The 20,175-nt window shown below is 45.2% G+C and overlaps 1 protein-coding gene across 4 annotated transcripts in view; it reads left to right on the top strand.

The window, feature by feature from the left end:
• The first annotated feature begins 1,940 nt into the window (after positions 1 to 1,940).
• The window catches only part of Snx6 (sorting nexin 6), a 40,688-nt gene continuing 22,453 nt past the window's right edge, over positions 1,941 to 20,175 (top strand). For 2 of the 4 annotated variants that reach the window (XM_028869705.2, XM_037210548.1), the window contains exons 1-4: positions 1,941 to 2,015; positions 2,177 to 2,227; positions 17,973 to 18,077; positions 18,630 to 18,740. In XM_028869705.2, the coding sequence (XP_028725538.1) occupies positions 2,010 to 2,015; positions 2,177 to 2,227; positions 17,973 to 18,077; positions 18,630 to 18,740 (273 nt within the window). In that variant the 5' untranslated portion in view covers positions 1,941 to 2,009. Of the gene's footprint in view, positions 2,228 to 17,972; positions 18,078 to 18,629; positions 18,741 to 20,175 lie in introns of all 4 variants that reach the window. The other 2 variants (XM_028869706.2, XM_028869707.2) reach the window with 2 other exon arrangements.

Genomic DNA, 20,175 nt, shown 5'->3' with positions numbered 1-20,175 from the left:
GGTCCTTTTATAAGAGGGGGCAGCCACTTCAGTACACATCTATAATTCTAGCATTTAGGAAGCTGAGGCAGGAAGATCACAAATTTGAGGACAACCTGGGCTACACAGTATCCTGAAAAATCTTGGGAAAAGAATAATCTCAGCACTTGAAAGACTGATAATTGTAAATGGCCAGAGAAGAGACATGAATGGTAACTACTGTGGAAGTGGAGAAAGCAGGACCAATTCAAAAAATACTACAGGAATAAAGAAAGGAAAAACTTCACACACACACAAAGAAACATAACAAAAATAAGCCAGGTGTGGTGGTAGAATTTATAATCCTAGCATCTGGGGAAACAGAGGCAGGAGGATCTCTGCAAGTTTGAGGCCAGTCTGGTTGACACAGGTAGGCCATCCAGAGGTATATGTCTCAAAAACTATAAAGTGAGGCCATGACCGACCCAAGGAATGGTTTTTATTGTAGATATGAGGAAGGGTAGAGCCTGAGGCATCTGGAAGAGTCCAGAGCAGGGAAGAGAAAGTAGTAAACTAAACATGGCCAGCAGACTGGGCCAGCTATGAGTGGAGAGAGAGGGAAGGGGGAGAGTAAGAGAGGAAGGGAAGAGAGAATAAAGAGGAGAGAGAGCACGTGGCCAGAATGGCGGGGTTATATGAGAAGCTGGGGGAAGGGAATTCCGTGAGCTGGAGAAGTTTAGGGTAGGGAGCCAGGATGCCAACATGGACTCTGTAACAGGTACTTGCAATCCTGAGAGCCTGGGGGCCAGCCTGCACTTTGGTATCCTAATAGGCACCACAGTTAGCCATTTGTCTGCAGTTTTTTTGGATCTGACATTCCAGACATCTGTTGATGATTAGGGGTGATGTAATCTCTTCTGTAACTTCTTAGCTGAAATGAGGGTGTCATTGTCCGGGCCCAGGGAGGGTGGGATGCTGGTAAGGCGAGGAGTGGGAAGAGGATGGATATACGCGTCTGTGTGTAGGAAGGGAGGTGGGGAAAATGAATCAATCGTAGACATGGTGGTATTTAGATTTGACGAGTGAGGAGTGAGGAAGATAAAGGATTTGAATAGGATAGGTTTCTGGCTTGAACACTTGAAGGTGCTGATGTCATTAAGTGAATGGAGACATAAGGATTTCGTGAGTGTTCCTTTTGTAGAGGTGAAGTGCAGTACATTAGAATTTTTTCTTTTAAAATTACTTTTATTTATTGATCTTGTGTGTGTGCATGTATGTATGTTAAAGAACAACGTGCAGTGCCTTTCTACCTTGTGGATCAGTCCTGGGGATCGAACTCAGATCATAAGGCTTAGCAGTAAGTACCTTTCCTCACTGCTAAGTTATCATGCTGGCCCAAGAAATGATTTTCTTGTTCTGAAGTCCCTATGGATACTGGTTTGGTGCTATCCATCTGGACAGTTAGAGCAAGTCTGGGGATTATTTCTTAGTATAAAGGTAAGGAATGCTCTTGTAACCAGAACAGCTCGTTTTTTATAGTGCTCAGTCATTAGCACCCCAAACTGAGGTAGTTATTACTTCCCCAGCAGTAAAAGCTTGATTATAGCCCCTGTCTGCTTACTGTGTAAAGGCTCTCCGGTTCCTCAAACTTCTACGGGCAATGTGGTGTTAATGGTGATTAATCATCGCGTAGCCCAATACAAAGACAAGACTATTTACTGAGGCTTCCTGCGGGTGCTTGCAGTTTTTCTGGGCCCTCGGGGCAAGGGAACTGGACGGCTCTCCCGGTGGCCCTGGGGGCCTCCCCGAGCCTGAGCTAGCCAGCAGCAAGCGGCTACCACGACCCCGGCACGGGCAGACCCTCCCTCTCACCTGGCGCAAAGGACCGGGTGTCCTTTCTCCTGCACCGACACCCCCCCACCCATCCCTCCCGGTTCCTAAGGGCAGGGGGCGGGCCCGGCGCTAGGCCCCGCCCCCAGCCCCACCCGCGCGGCCGGCTCCTGGCGTGGCCTGGCGTGTGCGCCTGCGCGAGCCCCGGACTCGAAGCAGCCATGATGGTGGGTGTTCACGGCGGCGCCGAACCCGGGGCGCGCGGTGGGGGCGGCGGGCGCGGCGGGCGCGGCGGGCGCGGGGACGGCGCGGGCCGGGCGCTAATGTCTCTCTTTGTGTCTCCCCTTCCCCTTTCCTCCCGCTCGGTGCGCCGGGCCCGCGGGCTCAGCAGGAAGGCCTGGATGACGGCCCCGACTTCCTCTCGGAGGAAGACCGCGGAGTAAGTTGTGCTTTCCGTTCGCGCAGGGGCCTCGGTCCCTTTCCCCGCCCCGGGGCCTGAGGAGGGGGTCCCGGGCTGCGCTGCCGCCCGCCCTCCCCCGCGGCGTCGCCCCGCCGGCCTCCGCGGCGCGCGCCCCGCCCTTCTGCCCCGGGGTCGGGCGCTGCTTCTCGGTGCCGCGGGACCCCCGGCGGCTGCTTCCTCGCCCGGGGCGGGCGGTGCAGCCCGGTGCTGAGCCTGCGCTTCCCAGGCCCCGCGCGCTGCAGGTGGGGTGGCCGAGGTGGAGGCCGGGCTGGAACGCCCCCATCCGCAGATGTTCCCGGTGGTGGTTACCGTCAGAATCCTTCGGTGGCTTTCTGGAATCCCCGTTCCCCTTTTGCTTTGCTGAATGGTATGGATTTAGTCTAAATTTACCCCTTTGTAATGATTTTTTTTCTTCTTCTTGCAGTCAGCAAATCTTAGCTCTGCCCTCACAGATTTTTTTGCAAAGAAACGGTAGTCCTCAGTTATCTCTACTTTTTCTAGTATATCCCTCAGCCCCGATCCTTTTCGGGGTTCTCTGGATATTGTTTCCTTTCTCTGGCTTTATGGAGCTACAGCTTACAAAATCATAATTTATATATTTAAAATGCACAGCGTGATATTTTGATGCATGTAGAGGTTGTGAAATGATTACCATTGTCAAGTAGTGCACACCTCACCCCAGTACCGGTAGTCAGTTTCTTTTTGATGAGAACACTTGGTCTGCACTCAGCAAGTTTCAAGTACACATTTATTAATCACTGTACTGTACATTAAGTATCCAGAGCTTAAAACTGAGTTTGTGTTCTTTGACTACTCCCTCACCCTTTCCCCATCTTTTTACTCTTTACATTCCCCATTGAAGCTGCCCCTAGTTTAAAGCTCTGATTTCCGCCTTTGTCTTTGAAGGATAGCAATGCATGTAGCGCCTTGTACAAGTGCTGTATTGAAAACTACTGATACAGATGTACGATTGCCCCTAACTAAAGTTTCGATGCCACCATTTTACCATTTAGCAGCTCACACTTTATTTCTTAGGCTCCACCACCTCCCCCAAACAGGATTTCTTCATTGTCCTGGCTGTCCTAGAACTCACTTTTTAAACCAAGCTGGTCTCAAACTCGGATCCACCTGCCTCTGCCTCCGATGTAGTGGTGACTTGTGCAGCCACCACCCAGGGTTTTGTTTGTTGTGTTTTTTTTTTTTTTTTTTTTTTGAGACAAATGTCCATGTAGTCTGGTTTAGCCTGGAACTTAAAGCATTTTTTCCTGCCTCTGCCTCTGAAGTGTGGATTACGGGTACATGCCACCCAACCTAGTTTTTACTTCCATTTTCCATTTTGCTTTTACTTATCCATCCTAGATGATGTGAGATATAGGTGTTGGTTAATGTTGTATATGATAAAACATTGCAGGGTATTGCTAAGATTGCAGGATATTGATAAGAGGTTAGCTGGTCAAGGTGGCTCACGCTTTTCACCCGAGCACTCTAGAAGGCAGGGGTGGATGAATCTCTGAATTAGAGTGCAGGCTGTTTTGGGTAGTCAGTTCCAGGTAAGCAAGGACTCTCCCGGGGAAGAGAGGGGTGTCAGGATTTATTGTTAATTCTGTGGCTAGGTGCATCTGTGTGCAAGTGCTGTAGAGGCCGCAGGGGGTCAGGTCCTCTGAACCTGCAGGTCCTGGGGGTTGTGAGCAGTCTGATGTGGATGCTGGGAACCGAACTCAGGTACTCTGAAAGAGCAGTGTGCTCTGAACTACTGAAGTCATCTCAGCAGCTCCTGAAGCGCAGTCTTTAACATTTGTTGTCATGGAGGGGCATACACTACGGCTGATCCCTTTTCTTTCTCCAAATAGTCCCTTTCTGCGTTAATGTCATACTTGTATTCGGATACAGAGAACAGCTTTGTAGGGCCAGCCCTCCCCTCCCACCTTGACGTGGGCTCTGGGGTTGAACTAGGGCGTAAGGCTTGCACAGTGAGCACTTACTGAGCCATCTTGCAGGCCCAAGGTGGGGTTTTATAAAGATGTTTAGTTTAATATAGACTTAAGCATGAGGGTTGAGAAAGAGCCACTCTCTCAGAAAGACAGGCACACCCAAGAGCAGGGGTGTGAGCTCTGAGGAGTCTCGAAAGGACTCCTAGTGTAGGCATGCACTCATCGTGGGAGACTGCTTGAGAGTAGCAACCAGATGCTTTTGTGAATGATAGGTCAACTCCCTCCGTTTACATAGGAACATCATATGATTTCTGCTTTCTAAAACTTAACTCCTAGTTAACTACAAAACAATGTTTACGTATAATATATGTATATGTAATTCCTGGGTAAGGCAGAATTAGGATTTACTAATTGTATTTTGGGTTGTGTTTGTTTTGAGACAGGCTCTTACTTTGTAGCCCTGGCTGGCCTCTCTCCCCAGGACAGATTAAAGGCCTGTGCCCCTGCCTGGTGTGTTTTGGATTTTAAGGTAGGAAAGGGCCTGGATTTGTAAGTCAGTGATGAGTGTTATTGCCTGGCATGGGTCAGACCTCCGTCCTCAATCCTTGGTACTGGAAAATAAAAGACAATGGGAGGAACTAGCAGTTATTGATGAAATGAGATTAGTTTTAGTTCAGTTAAACTGCTTTTCTAAAAGCTTGTAACTTTGTTTAGATTAAAAACTGTCTTTTGTGGTCTGCCATAAAAAGCAAACAGGATTTGTTCATCAAAAGTGTCAACTTTCTAAAAAATTGTTTTACATCAATGACGTGGAATGTGTTTCTGATTTGTGTGGGTGGCTTTTTGCCTTTTTAAAATCTGTTTACAGAACTGAAAGTACTTAAGTGATGTGTCCCAGAACTTGTCACATGTCACACAGTTAGAGAGGAAGCAAAGAGCACAGCTGACCGGGCGGTCACTGTGGGACGGTTTTGGTGAAAAAATGTTGTTTTCAGTATAGCAAATGTCGATTTATTAAGGAAAAGGGAGAGAGACTCCAGAGAGCGAGCGGGGTTCCACGGGGGAGTACCCTAGATGAAAACTGTAGTATGAAAGTGGAAAACAAGTGCACAGACAGAACACAGGCTGGAGGTGTAGCTCTGTGGTGGCGCTTGCCCAGCATGGTCATGTGACTGGGTTTGATCTCCCCTCCCCTAAGAGGAAAGAGCCGTCATGAGTTAGAAATTTTGGACTGCAAGGTGGTTCAGTGGGTTAAGGTACTTTCTGCCAGGGCTGAAGATCTGAGCTCAGTGCCTTGGGTCCAGATGATGGGGGAGAGAAAACCAGTTCTAACGTGTTGTCCACTCTTGACCGCCACATGCATTCTGTGGCTATCTGCCCCTGTCTCATTCCACCACCGCCACCACCGCACCAGCCAGCAAAGTAAATGTTTAAAAGAAGAAAGCCTCAGTCTCTAGAAAGAAGTGTTTGAGGATGTAGTGATGGCTGTGTCCACCTGTCTAGTGCTTGCTTGCTCTTGGTGCTGTGGAACTGGAGAATCAGCCGTTACAGCCCGACTTTGTATGAAGTGCTGTGCAGACTGTTTGGTCAGTGTCTGAAGCCTCCTTTCCTCTTTACATTTATTTATTTATTTAGAGTCTGTATGGCTGGGTGATGGTGGCACACACCTTTTGTCCCAACACTTGGGAGGCAGAGGCAATTGGATCTCCTGAGTTCGAGGCCAGCCTGGTCTTTATAGTGAGTTCCAGGACAGCCAGAGCTACATAGAGAAACCCTGTCTCAAAAAAAAATAGAGTGTGTATGTGTGTGGACACACATGCCACGGCATATATATGGGGGCCAGAGGATAATGTGGTCCCTGGGAATCAGCCTCAGGTCATTAGGCTTGGTGGCAAGTACCTTAACCTGCTGAGCCATCATCCTGGCTCCTCTGAAGCCTTGACTCCTCCATAGTTGAGAAATTAAAACTTCTGAAGAACTTTGGGGCCACACAGCAGGGAGTAAAGTACTCTTGAAATTCTTCTAGAGCAGGTTAATTGTAGTGCGTGCCGGTAACCCCAGCATTTGACAGGATTGCCTGCAGTTCTAGGGTAGATAGACTGTGTTACCTAGAAAGTGCTAGGACACCTAGACTACAAATCAGGTCCTTATCTCAACCTCTGACCAAGAGTCGCCCGGTGTCCAGATGTAGTAGTGCCTTCCTGAGGCACTCCAGAAATAGGGGCAGGAGGAGAACCAGTTCAAAGCCAGCCTGGGCTACAAAGCAAGATCCTGTTTCAAAAACAGACTTTGTCTGCCCAGACCAGTATTACTTGGGGTGTTTGAAAAGCAAAACAGAAAATCTGGGGTCCTTGCTCTCCTAACTAAATTGGGATCTCTTGGTTGGAAGGGACAACTATTTTTAAAGTTTATTTTAGGATTTATCTTACTGTTTATGTATGCATAGGGGTGTGTGTGTGTGTGTGTGTGTGTGTGAGAGAGAGAGAGAGAGAGAGAGAGAGAGAGAGAGAGAGAGAGAGAGAGAGAGAGAGAGAGTGTGAGAGTGTTCTAGAGGAGGCCAGGAGAAAGCTTAGAATCCCCTGAAGCTGGAGTTAACAGGTGGTTGTGATTCGCCCATTTTCAGTGGTAGGAACCAAACTTGGGTCTTCTGGAAGAGCACCAAGCTCTCTGAACTCCTCGGCCACCCCTCCAGCCCAGCTCTGTCCTGGCTGTGGTCCTGGGGTTGGACTCAGGTCAGGAGCCTGTGCAGCACACCTGACTCCTGAGCCATCTCTCTGGCTCCCAGCATTGAAGAAGCGGGTGCTTTGAACTCTGTTCACTGAAGTTTGATGGCTGTTGCACATTTAGTTTGCTCTTTCCTCATTTTAGGGACAGAAATTGGCCTGTTTAAATGTCTCTGTCCTGATAGAAACAAATTCTAGTAGTCAGATCTTAAGGCCCTGCATTTTTTTCAGACTTTAGCTGTTCTCAGCCCCTGGGTCACAACCCCTTTGGGGGTGGAGTGACTCTTTCATAGGGGGTCTCCTCAGACCATCAGAAAATAGATATTTACATTACGATTCATAGCAGTAGCAAAATACAGTTATGAAGTAGCTACTAAATAATTTTATGGTTGGGGTCACCACAACATGAAGAGCTGTATTGAAGGGCCGCAGCATTAGAGAGGTTGAGAACCATTTAATGGGATAAATCCACAGAGTCTTTTTAATGATCAAAGGAATTTATTTGGGGGTAAACTCACAACCATGGGAGATTTATCGTAGGGTCTGGGGAAGCTGAACTGTGTCCCATGCTGAACGGCTGGGTCCAAGATTTCAGCATCCAGAACCACCAGGTAGCCAAGAGGGTCCAGCATACGCCAGGTCTTAAGTGTCCCTGGTGGCCACTCCCAGCCAGTACCTCAAGGTCATAGGCAGGTGTAACAGCCAGCTGCCTCACTAGGGGCGGTGCTTCAGGGCATGGCTCAAACCGCTGTCCACTACAACCATTGCTTTAGATTGTTTTGCTCAGCCTTTAAAAAAGGGCATCTCTCGTTTTCTTTCACACTTGTTTTTTGTTTGTTTGAGGGGCGCACATGTAGGGCGAAGGACAGACAGCCAGTGGAGTTGGTTCTCCCCTTCACCATGTGGGATCCGAGGTCGTCGGCTCCTTGACCCACTGACCCATTCACCAGCACTTCTTTATTTTATTTTATTTAAATTTTTTTTTGTTTTTTGCTTTTTGTTTTTTGAGATGGGGTTTCTCTGTATAACAGTCCTAGCAGTCCAGGAACTTGCTCTGTAGACCCTGCTGGGTTCGAAGTCAGAGATCCATTTGCCTCTGCCTCCCAAGTGCTGACATTAAAGGTGTGCACCTCCACTAACCTCCACTCCCGGCTCATCATGGTATTTTTATCGAGACAGGCTCTTATGACAGGAAGAACTAAAGAATAAAGTAGTATTAGCTGGATATGGTGATACACAGCCATAATCCATGCTCTTGGGAGAACTGAGGCAGAGGGATGGCCAATTTGAGGTCAACCTGGCCTAGATGGTGTTTCCCTATCCCCAAGAAGTTAAAGCCGAAACAAAGCTGACAGTATTGGAAGCTGCTGGCTGGGCTTTGTTTTCTTCAGAAGCCACATGCAGAGAAATGAGCAGTCAGTCCCATAGTAGTAAACAAACGAGTCCTTTGAACTGGATGCGCTCGCTTTTGATGTACAGTGCGTGTGTCGGAGTGAGTGATGGTCTGATTCTGTAGCATGTAGAGAATCCTCTTTCAATGCTAAATGGTATGCTGTCTTAAAAAATGACTTTAGGTGGGGTGGCTGCCTCTTCTGGACTCTTGGTCCAGCTGCTCCTCTGTTCTTATCTTAGTGGAATCATTTTCCAGTTGTGCAAAGAACCTCTGAATCATACATAGATTTCATCCTCGTATCAGAACAGTCACTAGGCCAATTTAATTTCACCTTGGAATACTTGCTCTTTCTTTGTAAAAATTTTACAACTTTTTTTTGAGGGGCGGGTGTTTCGAGACAGGGTTTCTCTGTGTAGTTTTGGAGCCTGTCCTGAATCTCACTCTGTAGACCAGGCTGGCCTGGAACTCAGAACTCATAGAGATCCGCCTGCCTCTGCCTCCTGAGTGCTGGGATTAAAGGCGTGCGCGACTGCCGCTGCCCAGCTAAAATATTACAACTTTTATCTGTTGTGACTGGAAGTGTGGAGGTCAGAGGACAGCATTATGAAGTTGCTTCTTTTTTGCACCTTTACATGGGCTCCAGGGATAGGTCATCAGGCTCACATGGTCAGTCATGTTCTGGTTTGCTTTCTGTTGTGATGAAACACAGGCCAGAACAGTGCTGGGGAGGAAAGGGTTTATTTGGTTTACAGGTTATATAATCCAGTGAGGGAAGGAAGCCGGGGCAGGAGCTCAAGGCAGGAGCTGACAGACAGACAGACACATGGAGGAATGCTGCTCCCTGGCTTGCTCAGCGACGACCCAGGCTCACCTGAGTCGGAATAGTGCTGAGCGGGTCTGAGTGTGTTAAGTGGCAGGTACCTCCTACCACTGAGGCAGCTCATTGGCCCTGCCCTGCTTTTTTTTTTTTTTTTCCCCAAGGCTTTGGTGTTTTTCTGGATTGTAGCAATATCCATTATTGGTCTTTTATCCTTCTGTTTGCTCTGTACCCTTTTTGTTTACTTAACACTTTATGATTAAAGTTATTAAATCATTTCTCTTCCCAGGAGTACTTCCTTGTGCTCCTTTTCTTTTCAAGTAAGGTCCGAACATCTTATGCTGTATTCATCACTGTGGACCACCCTTTGTGGCTGGCTGCTCCATGCCACTCCCACCCCACTGTGCTCGTGGGGTGCTCCTCACACACCTTGTCCTTGACTGTCGTTTTTTGTTTGTGTGCTTTTGAGACAGGGTTTCTCTGTGTAGTCCTGGCTGTCCTGGAACTTGTTCTGTAGACCAGGCTGGCCTTGAACTCAGAGATCCACCTGCCTCTGCCTCCCAGGTGCTAGTGGCCTGCACCACCATGCCTGGTGTGGAAATTGTACTTTTTAAAGATACTTGCATTATCTTTGTGCCTGTATGGTATTGACACATTTACACAGATTGAGAAGGATTAGACATCTATCTGGTTATGGTCTCGCACAGCCAGTAGGAGCTGTGGTCAGACACAGACTATTCAGCTCTGGACTCCTCTTTGTTGTCACCAAAGTGAGCTGACTCCTGAATGTTGATCTGGGACTTTGTAGGTACAGAGGAAGGGGAGGACTGCTGGCAGAAAGGATAGATAGTATGCACTCCTTTGGTTCTCCTTGGAGTGCCTGACCTGACTGAGGCAGAGGATGCAAAGGTAGCTGTGGCTGGAGACTGAATCTAAAGTCCATCATGACAAGAGCTGCAGGCGCTGGGAGTGCTGAGGCCCTAAGCTAGAAAGTGCATGTGTTCAGACACTAACAGCGTTGCATCGCACTCTTCACGTGGAGAGTGGAATGCTGCTTCCTTCCAGAAGAGCGAAGAAAGCAGTGAATAGGTAACTGGAGCACAGCAGCTGAGGTGTGAGAAGGCGGAGCTAAAGCTGTGAGAGAGTCCTGGGGTGGAGAAGCCAAGGAGTGCCAGGCAAGAGTTACTTTGGTTATCTTAGCTACATGCTTATATGTATGTCTGTGTATAGGTATGTGTGCATGAGTTCAGAGGTTATAAGAGGACACTAGATCCCCTGGAGCTAGAGGGGAGGCAGTTGTGAGCCCCTTGACCTGTGTGCTGAGAACTGGACTTGGGTCTTTTGCAAGAGCAGTTGAATGCTCTTAACTACTGAGAGTCTCTCCAGCCCTATTTTTATTTGTTTTAAAAGCACTTTATTTCTGTAAGAGTTAAACATACGTAACTGAAATTAGCATGCATTCTAGACTCTGTTCTATGCATGCATTTGGCTGAAACTCAACTTGGAATAATTATGATGCTCATTTATACCAACAAAATGCTGATAACTTGATCTGGTTAGTAAAAATTATAGATTCAGCTGTATGAACGTAATATACAGGAAAAAAATGGTCAGATTTATGCACAAAAATACATGAAAAAAATAAGATTTTTATTAGCATACATAATAGGTTTCATTATGGCATTGTTCTTTTTTATTTTATTTACTTAGTTTTTTGTTTTTTTTATGTGCATTGGGTGTCAGATTCCCTGGAACTAGAGTTACGGATAGTTGTGAGCTGCCATGTGGAGGCTGGGAATTGAACCTGGGCCCTCTGTAAGAGTAACCAGTGCTCTTAACCGCTGAGCTATCTCTCCAGACCCTTCTTTTGTTTATTTATCTATTTATTTCTTTACTTATCTTGTTTTTTGTTTTTTGTTTTTTGTTTTTTGTTTTTGAGACAGAGTTGCTCTGTGTAGCCCTGGCTGTCCTGGAACTCACTCTGTAGACCAGGCTGGCCTCAAACTCAGAAATCTGCCTCCTGAGTGCTGGGATTAAAAGTGTGTACCACCATGCCTGGCCCTTCTTTCTTTTTTAAAAAAGAGATTACATGTATTTATTTTCTGTGTAAGGGAAGAAAGCACACTCACACAATGGTGTACATGTAGAAATAGAGAACAACTTGAAGCAGCCAGTTTTCTCCATGTAGGTTCTGGGGACCAAACTCAGATCATCAGGCTTGGTGGCAAGTGCCCCACATTATAACATTTTGATACATATATGTAGTGTATTTTGAGCATATTTACCATCCATCACTCTCTCGTACCCCTACTCACTCCCATGATCCCCTTCCTCTACCCCACTAGCCCCTCCCCTCTACTTTTATGTACAAGGCGATTTCTATTTTATTTATTTATTTATTTTTAATTTTAATTTTATTTTTATATGCATTGGTCTGAAGGTGTCAGATCCTGGAGATCTGAACTTACAGACAGTTGTGAGCTGCCATGTGGGTGCTGGGAATTGAACCTGGGTTCTCTGGAAGAGCAGCCAGTGCTCTTAACCATTGAGCCATCTCTCCAGCCCCTATTTTGGGTTTTTTGAGACAGAGTCTGTCTTTGTAGCTTTGGCTGGCCTAGAACTTGCAATGTAGACCAGGCTGGCATCAGACTTACAGAGATCTACCTCCTGGTTACAGAGATCCACCTCCTGGTTGTAGAATTAAAGGCATGTACCACCACACCCCACTTAGTTTAATTTTTAAAGGATTTCACTTATTTATTTTTTTGTTTTCAAGACAGAGTTTCTTTGTATAGCCTTGGCTATCTTAGAATTAGCTCTGTAGTCCAGGCTGGCCTGGAATTCACAGAGATCCACCTGCCTCTGCCTCCCAAGTGCAGTGAGCCAGGGGGTAGTGGGTTAGAGTCAGGTGAGAGTTTAGAGGTGCTGGTGGGCCACTGTAAGGACGTGGGCTTCTCTGAGCTAGCGGGAACCCTTTTGAACACAGGAATGATGTCTAGTGTAAGGAGATTGTAGTGGTGGGTCTGTAAGGAAGAGATTGCAGGACAGCGCAGAAGCAAGAAGCGAGCAGGAGATGGCAGTAGTTGGTTATTTTCCCTTCTTTCTCATGCACCTCTATACGTTTGCTGTTCTTTTCTAGCAAAGAAAGTGGTTGAATTTTGTATGTTTATTTATCCTGTGTGTGCACACGTGTATGACAACCTGCTGAAGCCTCCTTCCACTCTGTGAGTTCCAGGGTCAGACTCAGGCCGTCGGGCTGAACAACTCTACGCACTGAGCCGTCTCAGGAGCCTGTGAATAGCTTTTTGTCTAAGCAGTTACAAGTGGAGAATTAACCAGCCAGCAACTGGTCAGCATCTTTTTCATGTTCTGGTGCTTTGAGGCAGGGTCTTACATAGCACAGGCTGGCCTCAGTTTCCTGTTTAAATAAGGATGACCTTGATCTTGTGATACTCAGGACTCTACCTTCCAAGAGCTGAGACTGCACCACCACACCTGGTTTAGGGTCTTTAAATGATTGATTAATCAGTATTGTAACGTGTGTGTGTGTGTGTGTGTGTGTGTGTGTGTGTGTGTGTGTGTGTGTGTGTGTAGCTGGAGTTATCAGTGGTTGTTAGCCAGTATGTGGGTGCTATAAATCAAATCCCTGTCCTGTCCTCTGGAAGAACAGCAGTTACTCTTAAGTGGCTGAACCACCTCTCCAGCCTAAGGTCTTTCAGTTCTTACTTATTTGTATGTACTTTCTGAGACAGAGCTGGCTCCATAGACCAGGCTGGAATTCCCAGAGACTGCCTGGTTCTGCCTCTAGTGCTCGAATTAAAGATGTGTGCCACCTCCCTGGACCTTAGATTATTTTTAACGATACTATATCTTTGTTGCTGAATACACATGTTGTGTCCTTGTCTTTCTTATGAACAACAACACAAATGTTTAACTTATTTAAGTCTCCAACTAAAAAAAGTACAAAGTTTATTGGTCCAAATAAAGATTAAACCAGTTAAAGTCTAATTAGAAAGTTCTTCAAACTGAACTCACTAGTTGTAAAAATTTAATTAAATGCTGGTGATCACAGGTTGCCTGCATTAAGTCTTTCCCTTAATAAAACCTTCTGAAGTTACTTTTTTTTTCCCAGAATGGAAAAGAGTCTACCTGGGAAATCTTTATAATTTATGCAATTGACATTAAATTTACAATATAATGTTTTACGAAATCTAAGTGAAGGTGATTGAAATTTTTTTCAGTGTAATACCAAAAAATGATAATATAGTTAAAATACAGTTTTGTCATTAATTGAAAGATTTATTTCAGTATATTAAAATATAAAAATATACACTGGGTAGTGATGGTACATGCCTTAATCCTAGCACTCAGGAGGCAGAGGGAAGTGGATCTCTGAGTTTGAGGCCAGCCTGGTCTACACAGAGAAACCCTATCTCAAAAACCAGGAAAAGAAAATCCATTGAAGCAGTTTAGCAAATTAGCTTTCAGTGAAACTTTGTGCTGATGTGGGAGTGATTTCTTTTTATAATACACTGCCACCTGAGATCAGGAAGCAGGGGGAGTTTTATTTTAGAGACTGGCTTTTCCATTATATATCTTGGTAATTATTTACAGGACTTGAAAAAAGTCTTATGTATGTGAAGTTCAACTTACTGTCAAGCGAAATAATCCTTTATATCTACTTTTCTATGTGCTCAGGTCCTGGGAAATAATTGTGGGGTGTGAAGTGGATGTAGAAACCGACTAGGGAGAATCATCAGAAGGAACTCTGGTTGATATTTTGTATTGATGATATCATAAATGAAAGAGTGTGAGGAGTGTTCCATTTGTATCATGAAGAGCTGAAAGGAGATTGGTTCGTTCTCCCCCCACCCCCTCTTTTGGTTTTTTGAGACAGGGTTTCTCTGTGTAGCCCTGGACCAGAGGCTGGCCCTGAACTCAGAGATTCACCTGCCTCTGTCTCCTAAGTGCTGGAATTAAAGGCGTACTCCACCCAATTGGTATATAGTTTCTTTTCCCTTTCTCTCTCTCTCTCTCTCTCTCTCTCTCTCTCTCTCTCTCTCTCTCTCTCTTTTTTTCTTTTTACAGTTTCTCTCTGTAGCTTTGCACCTTTCCTGGAACTCACTCTGTAACCCAGGTTGACCTCGAACTCACAAAGATCCGCCTGCCTTTGCCTCCCAAGTACTGGGATCAAAGGCGTGCGCCACCACTGCCTGGCGGTATGTACTTTCTACGATCAACTCTAGAACTAGGTTTTGTTTTTGGAACGGGTAGTGAACTCTGATTTTAAGATGAAAAAGACATGGTGGGTTGACTTAATCACTAGTAAGGCAATAGTAAGTGTAATATGCTTTAAGTAAGGGATACAAGAGAGAAGTCACATTACAGTTAGGGATTAAGAACTAGGGCTGGGAACGACTCACTGGATGAAATGCTTGCTGTATAAGCGTGAGGATCTCGATTCTGATCCCCAGAGCCTGCTGATGAAAACAGGTTGGATATGGCAGTATATGTTTGTGACTCAGCATTGGGGAGGTGGACACAGGCAGATCCCAGGAAGTGGTTGACCGTCCAGGCTAGCTGAAACTGCCAGCTTCAGGTTTGAGATGCTGTCGCAAAAAGTATGACGAGCTGGGCATGGTGTCATACTCCTTTAACCCTAGTCTTGGGAGGGAGAGGGCAGCCTGATCTACATTGTAAGTTCCAATGTAGCCAGGGCTATACAGTGATACCTTATCTCATGCAAAACAAAATATGGTGGAGAGTAACAGGATGACACTGGACATTTTTCCTTCACAACACAAGCATTACCGTACATCTGCATAAGCCACACTCAAGAACTAAAAGCAGGAAAGTTAAGTTTGTTAAAGGGGCACAAAGGGACTCTGGAAGTGATAGAAATGTCCATTATCTCAGTTTGGCATTTGCAACATGTGTGTTTGTTAAAACTTCAAATTAATTTTGACTTGCATATTATATGTAAATTGTATTTAAAAATTTGAGTCAGGTGGTGGTGGTGGTGGTGGTGGTGGTGGTGGTGATGGTGGTGGTGATGGTGTGGTGGTGGTGGTGGTGTGGTGGTGGTGGTGGTGGTGGTGGTGGTGGTGGTGGTGCACGCCTTTAATCCCAGCACTGGGAAGGCAGAGGCAGGCAGATCTCTGTGCGTTCGGGCCAGCTTGGTCTACAGAGTGAGTTCCAGGACAGCCAAAACTACACAGAGAAACCCAGTCTTAAAAGAAGAAAAAAAATGAATCATGGACTAAATCATCATTTATCAACCTGTGGTTTGCGACCCTTTGGGGGTCAAGTGACCCTTTCACAGGGGTGGCCTAGGACCATTGGAAAACACAGATATTTACATTATGATTCATAGCAGCAGCAAATTACAGTTATGAAGTAGCAACAGAATACTGTTATGGTTGGGGTCACAGCTAGAGGAGCTGTGTTAAAGGGTCGCAGCATTAGGAAGGTTGAGAACCTCTGCTCTAGATAAAAGTGCATTGTGTGATAAATGGGTATTTATAGAGATAGAATCAGAAACAACAAATGCTAGCTGAGCATGGTGGTGAATTGTATAATTCCATCATACCTGTAAATGCCAGCACTCAGGAGCCCTTGAATTCAAGGTCAGCCTGGACTGTAAAGTGAAACCTCGTCTCAGAGCAAACAAGGAAAACCCAAGAGTTGTGGGATAAAGGGGGAGGTCATTGTATTTGGTATAGAAAGAAGGGGAAGGGAAAGAAAAAAATTGCTTTAATAATCTAGAGTAATCTTTGTTTTCTGGGGCAGGGTCTGGCACGTAGCTCAGGCTGGCCCATTGCTCAGTGTGTAACCTAAGCTGGCCTCAAACTCACTGCTGTTGTACCTTCTGCTTGTGGGATTACAGATGTTTACCACCACATCTGGTCAGGTTGATTCTTATCAGTTGTGTTTGGGAAATGCTAATCTAGGCAGTGCATACATGACAGATGAGGAAATGTGAGCTGGGGTGTAGCTCAGCAGTCGAGCACATGCTTGCCATGTGCAAAGATCAACCCTAACACTACTCCACTCACCCCCAGCTTGTGCTTGCTTGTGCCAGTGTGTGCATGCCGAAAACAAAAAAAGGGCACAAAATAGAAAATGTAAAGTTATTCCAAAAACTGTATGATTGATGTACTGGTTTCTCTGGGTGTTGCAATGAATTAGCACAAATGGGTTAGAACAACAGCAATTAATTCTCATAATTCTGCAAGTTAGAAATCAGCATTAGGGCTGGAGAGATGGCTCAGTGGTTAAGAGCACTGACTGCCCTTCCAAAGGTCCTGAGTTCAATTCCCAGCAACCACGTGGTGACTCACAGCCACCTGTAAAGAGATCTGGTGCCCTCTTCTGGCCTGCAGTCATACATGCAAACAGAACACTGTATACATAATAAATAAATAAATCTTTAAAAAAAAGTCCTTAAAAAAAAGAATCTAAGCATTCCACTTAAAAAAGAAAAAGAAAGAAAAAGAAATCAGCATTAGGAGCTGAGAGATGACTCGGCAGCTAAGAGCAGTGGCTGCTCTTCCAGAGGTCCTGAGTTCAATTCCCAGCACCCACATGGTGGCTCACAACCATCTGTAATGAGATCTGGTGCAGGGATATGTGCAGAGCACTCATACATAAAACATATAAATAAAATAATCAGCATTAACCCAGGTATCATCCCTCCAGAGTCCTGTGGGGTCTTGTCCTTTCTCTTTCAGCTTGGAAGCAGCAGCAGCAGTCCTCACTGGTGGCTGTGGTGCTCCGATCTGTGCAGTTGTATACCTTCTCTCAGTTGAACTAGTTGGTCCTGTTTGGAGACAGTGTCTCAGTGTAGTCCTGGCTGGCTTGAAACTTGCTCTGTAGATCAGGCTGCCTCTAATTTACAGAGCTCCACCCGCTTCTGCCTCCAGGGTGCTGGGCCCACCCTGCCTGTTTTGGTCTTAAAGTTTTAAGGTATACCTAGTTGAGCTAGGATAATCGCATCTCAGAACTCTAAATTGAATCAAATATGCAAAGGCCTCTTGGCTACATAAGGCCCATTCACAGATTGCAGGTTTAGATGGAGATACTTTTAGGAGCCATTAGCCAGCCTGCCACAGTAATTATTTTAAAAGTGCCTTGTACATTAGTTAAAAAACAAAACTATAAAGTAAAAAGATTCCTTACTTTTTTTTGTCTGTTTGTTTTTGTTTTTCGACACAGGGTTTCTCTGTGTAGTTTTTGGTGCCTGTCCTGGATCTCACTCTGTAGACCAGGCTGGCCTCTAACTCATAGAGATCCGCCTGACTCTACCTCCCTAGTGCTGGGATTAAAGTCATGGGCCACCACCACCTGGCAATTCCTTATATTTTTGATGGTGGAGGTTAAGATGGGGTCTAACTGTGTAGTCCAAACTGGTCTTGTGTTTATCATTCTGCCTCAGCCTCCTGAGTGCTGGGACCATAGGAGAGAGAGTTCATACCCTGATCTCTCTGTTACGCTTTTGTGTTGTTTTGTTGTGAAGAAGAATGGAATTACATAAAAGTAGACAGGGCCAGGTTTCCTGATACATGCCTTTAATTCCCACCCTCAGAAGGCAGAGACAGGAGGGTCACAAGTTTGAGGCCAACCTATCTGTCTTAAAAAAGAAAAGGGGACTGTAAAGATGGCTCATCGGTTAAGACCACTGACTGCTCTTGTGCAGGACCCTAGTTCAGTTCCCAGCACCCACGTGGCAGTTCCAGGGGATCCTACACCCTCTTCTGACCCTCGGGCCCCTTCATGCACACGATGCACATACGCACGCTCAAGCACACACACACATGCACATAAACTAGAAACTTTCTTTACACTGTGCTTTTTCTTTTAGCTTAAAGCAATCAATGTAGATCTTCAGAGCGACGCCGCCCTGCAAGTGGACATTTCGGATGCTCTCAGTGAACGGGATAAAGTCAAATTCACTGTTCACACCAAGGTAAAGTGGGGCTTTGTATTTGGTGTTCTTTTAGAAATGCTGACACTTGTGTGACGTGTTGATTGGTTTTGATTTAGTTGTTGCCAAACTTAAATTTCGAATGTATTGGAAAGAGGCATAGGTTTTAATTGACTGATTCTTTAACAAACAAATTTAGGGAAGTTACTTTTTGTTTTTTTCTTTGTTTGGCCTTTCTTTTTTTTTTTAAATATGTAGTTCTTCCTGTCTGGGAACTGACTATGTAGATCAGGCTGGAGAAGTTAATTATGATTTTAGGAGTTAACACAGAACCTACATATAATTTTAATTTCTAGGTTCGTGTGTGAGTGAGTATGTGTGTATGTGTGTCTATGTCTGTCTGTCTATCTCACTACGTAGCTCTGGCTGGCCTGGAACTCACTTTGTAGACCAGGCTGGCCTCAGCTCCCAGAGATCTGCCTGTCTTCTGTGTGAGTGCCACTACACCAGCCAATAGTATAACCTTAAGTGACTTTTTTTTCAAAGATCCGAGGATAACTTTACTTTTATTCAGGAAAATTGCTGTCTTTGCAGAGTTCATTGCCAAATTTTAAACAAAATGAATTTTCAGTCGTTCGACAACATGAGGAATTTATCTGGCTACATGATTCCTTCGTTGAAAATGAAGACTATGCAGGTTACATTGTAAGTATTAGGTTTCCTTTTCTTGTTAAGAATTTTTTTCTTTTTTTAATGCGCATGCATCTAGGTGTGTGAGTGGAGTTGCTCACCCAGGCCAGAAGAGATACTGTGGAGTTGGACTAACAGGACGTTTATGAGCTGCCTGGCATGGGTGCTAGGAACCAAACTAGGGGTCTGTGGAAGAGCACCCAACTGCTGCGCCATCTCCAGCTCTTATTTAAATTATGTATGTATGTATGTGCCTGTGTGTGGGTGTGTGCATGTTAGTACAGGTGCCTGTGGAGGCCAGAGGCAGCAGATGTCCCTGGAGTTGGAGTTACAGGTGGTTGTGAGCCACCCAACAGTGTTAGGAACTGATCTTGGCTCCTCTGCAAGAACTCTGTGTGTCTTTACTGATAATCATCTTTCTAGCCTGGGGTTTCATTTTCTAAGAACATTTTAGAAACCCATGTGGTTTTGTTTAGCATTTTTAGTAACTGATGTGATTTGTAAAAACACCAATTGTGAGGCATTGGCCTACCACCTTTTTTTTTAATTTTTAAATTTATTTATTGTATTTCATGTGCATTGGTGTTTTGCCTGCATTGGAGTTACAGACAGTTGTGAGCTGCCATGTGGGTGCTGGGAATTGAACCCTGGTCCTCTGGAAGAACAATCAGTGCTCTTAACCGCTGAGCCATCTCTTCATCCCCGGCCTACCACCTTTCATCCCGAGTTGTCTTTTCTTACTTTGAAAATGTTAAACTTTTTTGCTTAACCTTGAATTCTTTTTGTTTATTCAAAATAGAGTCTAGCTGTATTGTCTAGCCCTTTCATGGTCTGGAACTCACTGTTTAGTGTGTAGTCCAGGCTGACCTTGAACCTGCAACAGTCTTGATTCTGCCTCTCAAGTGCTAGGGTTACAGGCCCGAGCCCTTCTAAACATGGATAATTAGTATTGGAGTAGGTGATTAATTGAGGAATGTTACAAACTGTACTGGTTTGGGATGCTTGAGTGGACAGAAACTGGAGTGTAGAAGGCTCCTTAAGATATTGTAATCAGTAGTAAGTGGTTATTCTTCTCAGCTGTTGAGCACGGCCAGAGTCCTGAAATTTATGATTTTCCTGAGGTCATCATGGCCTGACTGTGTCTTCATCTTGAGGCCAGCACCCCCTGAGTCATGTGTTTCCTTTCTGTAGCTCAGATTTTGGTGAATGACCAATAACATAGTCGTCTTTTTGCATTCTAATTCTGACTTTCCCCACTTTCTAGGATTAAAGTTGCACACCACTACGCCTGGCTAGAAGTGTCTTATAAACTTTTTTAAATTTTTAATATTTTTGTTTGTTTGTTTGTTTTGTTTTTCAAGACAGGTTTTCTCTGTCACTTTGGAGTCTGTTCTGGAACTCACTCTGTAGACCAGGCTGGCTTCAAACTCACAGAGATCCGCCTGCCTCT

Source organism: Peromyscus leucopus, chromosome 14 (genome assembly GCF_004664715.2).
Source record: "Peromyscus leucopus breed LL Stock chromosome 14, UCI_PerLeu_2.1, whole genome shotgun sequence".
NCBI lineage: Eukaryota > Metazoa > Chordata > Mammalia > Rodentia > Cricetidae > Peromyscus > Peromyscus leucopus.
The sequence above is the reverse complement of the archived record's forward strand: the minus strand, read 5'-3'. Positions and strand labels throughout refer to the sequence as shown.